This window comes from Uloborus diversus, chromosome 2, assembly GCF_026930045.1.
Source record: "Uloborus diversus isolate 005 chromosome 2, Udiv.v.3.1, whole genome shotgun sequence".
Taxonomy (NCBI): Eukaryota; Metazoa; Arthropoda; class Arachnida; order Araneae; family Uloboridae; genus Uloborus; species Uloborus diversus.
The window spans coordinates 149,690,160-149,701,487 of record NC_072732.1 but is presented as its reverse complement, the minus strand read 5'-3'; the positions used below and the strand labels follow the sequence as shown (position 1 = coordinate 149,701,487).

General features: G+C 32.8%; 1 protein-coding gene across 1 annotated transcript in view; it reads left to right on the top strand.

The window, feature by feature from the left end:
- Positions 1-71: 71 nt before the first annotated feature.
- The window catches only part of LOC129217405 (ubiquitin carboxyl-terminal hydrolase 10-like), a 51,939-nt gene continuing 40,682 nt past the window's right edge, over positions 72-11,328 (top strand). The window contains exons 1-4 of the mRNA XM_054851702.1: positions 72-167; positions 4,651-4,740; positions 5,348-5,393; positions 6,267-7,226. Of these exons, the coding sequence (XP_054707677.1) occupies positions 153-167; positions 4,651-4,740; positions 5,348-5,393; positions 6,267-7,226 (1,111 nt within the window). The 5' untranslated portion in view covers positions 72-152. The remainder of the gene's footprint in view (positions 168-4,650; positions 4,741-5,347; positions 5,394-6,266; positions 7,227-11,328) is intronic.

Here is an 11,328-nt window from a genome sequence, read left to right as displayed (position 1 = left end):
ACAAACCGGATTTTTCTTGGGAACATTATTTTAATGTACTTCATATGTTCAATTTTAACTGTAGCTGTAGTGGATAAACCTGAATCATGGAGACATATGTGCTATATTCATAATAACACCATGCGGAAGTTTTAATAAATACGTAAAACAAAATGGATAAAAGTATAGTAAGTATCAAAAATGTTCATAAAATTGTTTGCTTTTTCGAAAACTGTGTGTATGAGAGATATATTTCTAACACATGTATGGTGATCTTATCAAATTACTTCATTCATGGCACTGTTCATTTCGGCCATCATGATGATGCTGATAAAGAGCACACGTGCTGTATGTTACATATATGTGTTTAAATTATACATTAACTGGATTTTACTATGCAATGTGTAAAATAATTAAGTTGCGCATAAGTTATACCTGTTAAATCTCTTTCGATTTTGTTGCCAACAGTGTCATATGGCAATTTTTTGCACCTATGTAAAAATATCTTGAAAATTTTTAATCCTGTATGTGACATCGTTTTTAACGCTTTTTTTATTGAATTAATGAAATTTTACAATGGCATTCTCTCTTTTATTCATCGATGTGCTTGAATTCATCAATGTTCATCATTGTGCTTATATGCAAAATTAATGTATTGGTACATTTTTTAATATGATCGCTTCCCTAATATTATTGATTCTATTTGCACTGGTTGAGTTTAATTTCAATTCGATTAGACTCAGTTTTTTATTTAATATTTAAGTATGTTTGAATGTTAAGGATAGAATTCATTGAATAGATGAGCGATAAATAGAGTTGTTTGTTATTTTGAAGGGGGGCAAACTCTTGCGATCGAATATAGAGCAAGTTTGATCAAACACTGAACTATCTGCTTCAGTGTTTAATGCTTCCTGGAGAGGTGGTCTGACTAACTTTCTTCCTTGCAGTACTTCTAATATTGAGCCCTGATTTATAAAGGTACTCGTATTCAACAAGGAAATCAGAATTACTTGAAAACACATTTGAGTTTATGGGAGTGTAATTCACTTTTAATGAGCAAACCCGGATTAAAGGGAGCAAAATTTTTTTATTCATTTAATTTCTATTGAATTTCAGCTTAGTTAATAATTTAGAAAAATTCATTTAAACATTTAAATCCAACTAAAAATAAGTGAAATCAAGAATCTGGAAAACAAGTGATGTCGGCCTACTGTTCTAATTTTTGGAGGCAAGGTGCACTTAAAACTATTTGTCGACTCCAACAAGATCATTTCCTCGAAAATATTGTACTAGCTCTAATTCAAATTGAAGCAGATAAAAAAGGCTGAAAACTAGAATGATAGTACAAATGTAAAGAAATCTAAGTTGAGCCTCCCTTTTACTATAGCCAGTTACTTTAAACTATTTTCGAAGCTATGGTTGCAAGTTCAGATGTTTTTCGAGCTATGAGTATTTCTCAAAAAAAAAAAAAAAAAAAAAAAGACACTAAAAAAAATTGAAGCAAATTCACTTACTAGGAACTGCAGGAATAAAAAAATAACAAAGCAACCACATTTGGATTTTTAACGCTTTTTTTAATGAACCAGATTTTTACCAGTACTCAGCTCGAACGAGCAAATATCGATGTCCCTTTTATAAGCGAGTGTGACTGTACTGTAATTTTATCGCACCTTAGCCAAGCAAAAATTTGATTTGTATGTTATTTTACTATTTGTCACATCATGCTAAAAAATATAAAATGTTTTGAAAAAATAGCAAAAACCCTCCTCCAAGCCATAACTTCAGATCTTTAAATCATTACTAAATCTTTAAAAATGACTAATTGTGGTTCCTCACCTAAATGGGGTTAGTATCTTTAGCGTGTCCCTCACAACGTTTCTGCCTCGCGCCTTCGTTTTGTGAAGGTCATTTTTTTAATGGGAAAGAATGAAAAAAAATTTTGTGCTGATACATTAAAAGAAAGAAAGAATGAGATGAGCAAAAAAAGTTTCGAGTTGAACATTGATTGTTCAACTCGAAAAATAACTTCATTTTTGGTAGACAAAGACGTAAGCGATAAACCACGTGGTCAGTAAAATGATGAGAGTAATTCTGAAAGGTAAGTCAATCAAAAATTTTCCTGCGTATAAGCCGCTGATTAAAAAAGGCAAAGTTTATGAGGTGTGGATTATCTGTGTTTTTGTTTTTTTTTTCTGAACACCAGTGCATTGAACTTCAATATTCACAGTAGCATTCACCGATAGAGACTCTGTATGCCGACTGAATGTTGTTTATTTTACAAAACTTGCATGTTCTTTCTCGCTGCCTGCCTGTATGTTGGTTATTTTACATTGATTGAATGTTCCTCTTGCGCGATTCAGGTCATGTAAAACAAAAAAGAAGCCATTTGCACAAGATTAGGCCGTTTGCTCCTTTGTCTTGACTCTGTTTTCTATTAATTAGTATACTATAATCATGATTTCAAGAAGAAATCATTATATTTCAGATTAATTTTGATTATGCCTTCAAAGTAATTACCTTTTCAAGTTTTTAATTTAGTTGCTCAAGTGCTATATTAAATTCAAACTTAATTTTTTACACTGCCGCGGATTATGCGATGCTTTTTTTTTTCATCAGGCCGATTTTAGGACCTGCGGATAATACGCAGGAAAACTATGGTACTACTTTTTTCTACTTCTTTTTCTAGAACAGTTATATGTTTTGCTTTAAATCTTATGCTGCGAGTATGAAAATATCATGAAAGTTGTTGCTCTATTCAAAAAAGAAACACCATGTTTTTTTTACATAAACCCTCGAAGGTCATTTCGACTCTATTTGATTCCCAATTAACTCAAAGACCCTTCACTCTGAAAATCGTCAAAATAGAAAAACAAATTAATTTAAAACTTGAAAAAGCAACTTGTTTTCGACCGCCCAAAGCCCCCCCTTCCTCTTTTTTATCATTTCTTTGCCATAATCAATGTTCTATGTTGTCCCAGAAATCCTGTATTTCATTAAAAATCCTATACATCATTGAAAACAGTAAGAAAAAAAAACTCTTTCTAGAAACTATATCCTATATTTCTCCTGTGATGTGAAAGCTATAATACTCGAGATTGATTATGAATAAATTCCATTGGAAATCATTTAAACAACGGGGGCTAGTTTCTATTCATTGGAATAATTGTTGTAATTTTTTAATCATCAATTGCATCAGATTAAAATATAAACCAAATAGCTTGTCCTTGGATCGTTTTCCCTTCATATAATCATCCTAACATGGCGGCTACATATGGAACGTAGTCGCTATGTTTGATCATACTCTTAGTTGAAATAATGCAAAAAGGTTTTTTTTTTTTTTTTTTGGAAATATTTTCTTGGTAAATGCCAAATTGTATGTTACTGGAGGGGTTCTTGAGAGCGGTTTGTAGTTAATTATTTTTATGCAAAAAAAAAAAAAAATCTTAATTATTGAAGAAATTCAAGTTATATGTTTATCTAATATTTTCCTAATTCCCTTAGTGCAAATTTTCTTTAAATTACTTCTTTTCATTAACCTAGTTACCTGAGAAGTGCATGTTGATTTTTACAATCATGGCATTTGCAAGGATTTACAAAAAGATTTTAAAAGAAATTTGTTGCAGTTTTTTTTTTTTTTTTTTTGAGGGGGAGGGATTCTTTTTTTTTTTTTTTTTTTAATTTCCACTGTGGGACATTGGTATTGCGTGCACTATATTTTTGGTTGAATGATTTTTTTCTTATGGAACTTGAAAATGGGTGGAATGAACCATTTGCTTTCAGGGGTGCCCAACCTTCACCCAATGCCTCTTATATTTCCATGATTAATATAATTTATATTTCTTGTTAGCATTCCTTTAGCATCACTTTCATAATGTTTGTTAGTTCCCATCAAGAATTTAAAATAAAAAATATAAATTTAAATCCCCCCCCCCTATTCTCGGGGCTGGTTTCAAAATTCGGTAAAACTGATGGCCACCAAGTTTTCTGAGTCTAGTGACCATTGGCCACTTGAAAATTTTCTGAATCTTGAGGTCTATAAATCATCATCATCTTCATATTTTAAGTTATAAATATAATTACTGTATCTATTGTTGTTGTGAGCTAGCTAAACTGGCAGTTAGGGGTGCGCTGCTTGACTTTTCCAACTGCACCCTAATTTGGTGTGAAGTCAGATTTCTACAGTACACACGTGCCATAAAGACCCGTTTATAGGGTAGGCAACCATTCACAGCACGACACATTCACACAAAAAAAGGGTAGGGACAGAAGAGAGAAATTACATCTCTGCCGAACCCAAGACATCACTGTCAGACTTCTCTGATCACTAGACAAGTCAGGCGGCACTGTATCTACTGCACAGTACTACTACTTCTATAGTACTGCACAGTACTATAGTGCTACATTTTATTATTTCTACAAACTGCTTATATTTTACGTCTTTCTCCCATTGATCATTAATTTTGTACATGGTAACAATATTTTGTATTGAATAATGCATGTGTTAATTTACTGTGACTTTTGACTTCTATTGTCGCAGAAACAGAAAAGAAAATTGTTTGAAAATTTTAAAACTAAATGTAAGACTTGGTGATTACTCTGATTTATTTAGTTTTCAATGAATAAGATTTAAATGACTAATATGGTTTAATTAGTGATGCCTTTTCCTTCCAGTTCTTTTTAAACTTGGATGGTTTGGATGACAGTCAAGTAGAACACATACAGGAACTTCTCCATCCTTTGAATTTTAGTGATGAAGTGGAGGTGAGAATTTTAATTTACCTTAGTTTTAGTGAGTTTTTTAAAAAAAAGTTTTCTTATTCTTATATTAAAAAAGAAGACAATAAGTTCCCAGTGTTCCTAAAAAGTGCTTTTTTGATTGTGTAAATTTGAGCATACCAAAGTTCTGTTAAAAATACATAGATTAAAAACATATATACCTACCTCTTTTTCAAAAATGAACCACAGAAATTATGTTAAAGTTTAGATGGAAAGTTCAATGGGGGAGGGGGGGATTTTCCCACAAGACTTTAAGTGTTTCAAGTTAAGAAGGTTTGAAATAATAAGGTCCGACTGCATATCTCAAATATAATCTTTCAAACCAGATGGTATTATTTGAACTAGATAATGTACTCTTGCTGTTCATAAAAATGTTTGGTTGACACTGTATAAACTGTGATAAGTTTCATTTCCCCCAATTTGTAGCCCCTTTCTTTTTAGTCATGCTGCATTTTCAAAATGGTTTAAAATGTGAAATAGAGAAGTGAAGTATCTATTTCTATTCCATTTGAATTTAGCTTTGAAAACTTCCATTGTGTTCAATTATCAACAATCGAGTTAATATAATTAAAAACTGAGTTTTCTTTTGCAGTTTCCTTGGAATGACGACTCTGCAGACGAACCAACTTCGGGAAAAGGTATGAAAATATTTTCTTTTTCCCTTTCCCCTTGCTTTTATTATACTACCTTTCAAGAAAATGATCCACAAAGTTTTTTATTTGAAACATGTGTTTAATCCAGACTTTTATATATTGCAATTCTCATATGATTGTTTTATTTTACCTTTTATTTTTTTATAAAAGGAAAATAATACATATTGTTTTTAGTATTATATTTTGATGTTCAGGTGCATATAATAAATTAAATTTTAATGTTTGAGTACATTTTAATTCTCTCTATATTTATCAAATTAATTTTCAATGAATATCATATTATAAGAATTTTGTAATGTTAAACTTGCTAGGTTGGCAACTCTGACAGTTTTTCTTTCTTCGTGAGTTCATGACTTTTCCCAATAAAATTCTGCAAGCAATCAGTCAGAAGTATAGTGAATTTAGAGCAATATTGAGCTCTGATCTTAAATAGCAAATATAGTTTTGGAATTTTATCCTTAAAAAAGGCATCAAGTAATATTTAAGGATTCCTGTTTTGATTAGTTTTAAAAAGGGTGCTAAAGTAATTCTTTCTGTTGCATTCTATTAGACTATTGCTTAGCCCTTTGCCAAATTACTTTTCATGTTTTGGTTGAAACATGGAATTCATTATTTTAATGCGTTAAATAGTTTAAATTTGATGAAATTGAATCGGAGTTCTTGCTTTTGGGAAGCATCCATTCCAAATATAGTAGGTCTGGGACTATGTATATAAGTATATTATGTAGCTAACATTTCTTCCTTGCAAATTTGCTGTTTCATTTTGAAAAGTACAAATTTTGTTTTAATTACCAATTTTCATTAAGGAAAAATACTGTAGTGAGAGTTCCTGAAATTTAATCTGCATTTCTGTTTCAGGCTGTGCCTCTACACTAAATGTTCATGCTCCCGTTTTTGAAACCTATGTATCGAAAATAAGTAATCATACTGCTGGTATCAGTGATTCTCATCAGTCCGTGTCATATAATGACGCATCTACGGAATTGCCAAATTCTGCAATGTTAATGAATTTAGTTCATCCTGTAGCACACGAAGCTAAAAATGTTCATAGTTCTTTGGCTTTCCATAACGGTTCACAAAGACAGCCGGTTCTGGAAGTGTATAACAATAATGTGAACCAGTACTGTGAACCTAGAAAAAATGTGAATGGTGATCTTTATTCAACTGCACATTCTTCTCAAATACAACCATTAACCCCAGTATTTAAACTTAACCCTACAGTATCATGTTTTGTACCACAAAACATCAAAGAATATACACAGCAACCTGTTTCAAATGGAATACAAACACATTCGTTTGAGGCGAAACAACCTAACAATGAGCAAAAATTTGAATCGAATGCTCAAACAAACTTTATATCCAACGATGAACAAAACTTTGCTTCTAAAGACTATCAAAGTCATTCTCAACAAAACATTGAGAGGGACTCTTTGCAAAAAAAGACAGATGCTTCATCGGATGTTCAAAATGGTGTTGCATCCGAAAATAGAACTGAAGTAAAGCAAATTGTCTCAAATGACTTCAACGAACAGGTTGCTCAGAATGGAACTGCTCAAAAGCAGGAGCAAAATGTGGAAAAATTGACTGAACAAACGGCTCAAGTTAATGTTGTTGCCACTGCTTCAAAAAATGATGTGTCCGATACACCAGTTCGGCGTTCCTGGGCAGATGTTGTTAGTAGCGGCCAACGAGCTGTTGAAAAAATTCCAGTTGTCAAATCGCCAACTGAAAATGAAAAAAAACCTCAAAGAATTATTCCAATTGAGCAAGAAAGTGATACTTACATAGATGAAGATAAAATGTGCTTAGTGCTTGGAAGTAAGTTGAAAAGCATATAAATTAGCTTGTAATTATTGTTAAATATTTATGATTACCCTTTTTATGTTATTCAGGAAGTTCTAATGCATATTATTCTTTGTCCTTTTGTTTTAAATTATTTCAATTTATACTTAAAATTTTGCTTTTTCCAAAAAAAAAAAATTAAATGGATGAAGTGAATCTTAAGTTTTTAATTAAATTCTTCATTTTGTTGTGCCTGTTTATAGCAGTACTCGTTTTAGTTATAATGTATATAAATCTCTAAAATTATTCTCTATCTTAATTTGTTAAAAGTTATATTTAAAACAATGCATGTATCTTTACTTTGTATAAGTGTTTTTGAATATTGTCTAAAACTGCATTGTCAATTTTGCCTGTTTATTTACTTTTTTTTCTTTTGCATAGTAAAAGAAAAAAAGGACATTTGCCACTGTTACCAAAACTAATTAATGTTTGAATCAACTACTATATGACTAACTTTTTAAAAAAATTGTTTCATAAAATAAGTTTTTACCCTGTTTTTCTGATCTGACCCCTTTTCTCTGATGAATATTATTATTCAATTTTTCGATGAAAGACTTCATTATGATATAAGCAGTTATAAATACAAACTGGTATGTTATAGTACTCATAAAAAAATTTCTTTTATACATTTCATGGAAATATTTTTCATTTTAAATTTAATAATCCAGGGATCGCACCAGTGGCGGATGGACAAGCATGAACCGGCCGTGGCATTTACAGGCCAACCGGCCCCTTAGGCGTCGCTCCTTGAAAAGGAAAATTTGGAAGATCATCACTAGAGTTTGAGCACTCAAATAAGGAGAATTGCGTTACATGTGGAAAAAAAGGATTAGCAAAACGAATATCTAGTAAAAAGTGTAATGTTCGCACAAATAGTGGGGGGTTCGAGGGTACGGCCCCGAAATTTTTTTGAAATTGTTGCTCCCAAAACGCATTGATAAACTATTTTTAGATGATCCCAGGCATATTTGGGGAGAAAGGAATTCGGAGAATTCCACCAGAAAAGTTTTGGAATTGGAGTCTTGAACGTTTGGAGATAGGATGGGTTTCAGGAATGCTTGCCAGGCAATATTTCTCAATTGAAGTTTCCAAAGCACAAATTTAGACGATATTCGAAGCTCTTTGATGGAGGGGGAACGTTTTTTGAAATTGAAGTTCCTTGACAAGTTTGTTAAGCAGAAATTGCCCACCTACTTGCTACGCCAATCTCTGCTGGCACATCTGATATGCAATACCGTTTGAAGAGGAGAACCTTTTTCACTCGATATCGAGTGGAAACATTATATAATTGTGATGAACATGTAAAATGAAATTTCAGATGATCTTTAAAGACATTAGGAACGAGCAATTAGCGCTTTTTTAAATTTAAGATCTGAAAACGTATATGTAGGTTATTTTTTATGGCAGGAGGAAAAGGGATATGGTCAGGAATCCCATAGCGCAGAAGGGGTATTACTTATATTAGTCTGAAAATACGATTCATCCTGAAGGGCTTCAGGTGAACGAAGCCCTATGTTAACATCCTCATCCTCTATGTTAACATCAGTCGATGTCTCTTTGACGCAGGAAGTGAACACGAGGTCAAAAAATAGACCCTACTTTTCACACCACCGGTGTATGAAGTGGCCGGTCGTTTAATTATTTCAAATGTAATTTAAATACAGGGATAGAATTACCGTAATAGTTTTAGAGCGAGTAATTAGTAGAAGTATTGATAATCTGAACCTAATCGTAAGTATAATAATCACTCAGAAGTATCCGGGGGGCGGAGTTCTTCCAGGAATTTTTTTCTAGACTATTATAGTCTTAAAAACACGCTTGAGACGATGATATTTGGTTATGCTACGGGGAAAATAAGTTCGGTGGCTCTCTCTGGAAAATTTTGTGAAATTGAAGCTCAAAAAACGCAGTTTTATTCAATATTCGATCTTTGATGTTAAGGGAAGGCAAGGTTCGGGGGCGACGTCCGGAATTTTTTCAAATTTGTATAGTTTTAAAAATACCATCTAGACGGTCTTTGCATATGTTAGGAGGGGGGAAACGGTTCAGAGGTGTTCCCGCCGAATATTTTTTGAAACTGAAACTTTATGAACCCTTCTGTTATATCTCTTAAGTTAAAGATATGTAAGGGCTCTGGAAATTTTTCAAAATACAGCTCCAAAAATGCAGTTTTATACTATCTTTGGTGCTGTTGAGGGTAGCAAACATTCGGGGGTGAACACGGAAAATTTCTCAATTTATAATTTTAAAAATGCATTCCATACGATCTTTGGTAATGTTAGAAGTGAAGAGGTTTGGGGGTGCTTTCTTAGAAAATTTTCAAAATCGAAATCTGAAAAACGGGTTATCTTTAGTTACGTTAAGGGAACCGGCAATTTTCAAGAATTGAAGCTCAAAAAACTTGATTTTAGTCGACTTTCCATGACGAGAGGGGGAGGAGTTTTCGAAAGATCTCCACCGGCAGCTTTTCGAAATTGAAGCCCATAAAACGAAATTTAAGACGATGTTTTATGATGTTGGCAAGAGGGGGTGGGGAAGCTCAAGCGGAAAATTTTCGAAGTTTTCTTTTAAAAGGCATTTTTAGACGAGCTTTGGTAATGTTAGTGTTAGAAGAGGTTCGGGGACCCTCCTTCGGTAGTTTTCTAAATCGGAATTTGAAGAAATGCAGTTGTAGATGATTTTCGCTGATGTAAACTTTACAGGCTCTTCCCAGATTTTTTTTTTTTTTTTCTTTTTGGAATTGAAGCCCAGGAAATGAAATTTCAGACGATCTTTGGGAGTTGGGGGGTGGAGAGGTTCGGGGACCTCTAAATTTATATAAATGGAAATCCTAAATATGAAATTTTAGATGAATTTTTATAATGAGATAGAGGCCTTTTTTTCCCAAGGATTTAGAAGGGGCATTCTCCTGGAAGTTTTTTTTTAAATATTGAAGTCCAAAATACGAATTGTTGGCTGTTTCTGATAACGGTAGTCGATGAGGGACGGGGTTGAGCTTTATGAACTCTTCCCCGGAAAGCTTTAAAAATACAAGTTTTAAACCTCGATTCTAAGCTACATTGATGGTGTCAAATAAAGGGAAAGGTTCGAGGACCTCCCTCCTTTTCTTGGTAAGTCCCTATATGTTACTTGATTAAATTATTGATAAAAATACTAGCGGAAATCCTGTACTGTCCTAGTTTCTCTTCTCCAAGACCATCTTCTCCGTAATGAAACTTTCAATTTCTAGCCTGATGTTTACATTTGCTTGAAATTAAAGCATTTGGAATTTATTAAAAAACTTTTAATATTTTGAACTGATGCAGTACTTTTCCAGTGACACCGTGAGACTTTTTTTTCTCCAACTTCATTTTAAATATCATGCCTCCAGAATTTCTTGATAAAGTTTTGGTTTACTTTCGTTTTCTTTCCCCTTTTTTCTTTTTTTTTTTTATACATTCAAACACTTAAAAGTACTGGTTTGACTATTCATTACAGTATTTTTGCATTTAACTTTTCTTCTATTCAAAACATGCTTCGGCGGCCCATATTGTTTCTCCGTTCACCCCCTGTATATTTCTCCTCTTCGCTGTAATTTTCATGCTGATACATATTTAAAAAGAAACTAAAAATGTAAGTATGTTGGCGGCGCCTATGAATGAAGCTATCATGTTTATTTATCTTTTTTTTTTTTTTAAATACTGAGAACGTTTTATTTCTTTTTTTTTCACCATATCAAACTATGCGAATAATTGTACGAGCAATTCAACTTTAAAAAAGAATCCGTCACATGGTTAACATGCTCAAATTTTACTAAAACATATGGAAATAATAATAATAATACTAATAGTACTACTACTACTGCTACTACACCACTCAATTGAAATTGGCTGCATCAGTTCTGAGAAAGAGGGGGAAGAAGTTTGTAGCCCCCCTCCCCCATGGCGACAGCCCACGGGGGTTTGAAGTGCTCATTGGTCCCTGTGAACTAGATGCTCTATTACGAACTAGTGGCAGTTCCACAACAAAGTTATCTCATCGGCCGATGGATTTACCAACATACAGAACTTATTACTCACAGAATGCATCTGTAAAGTTT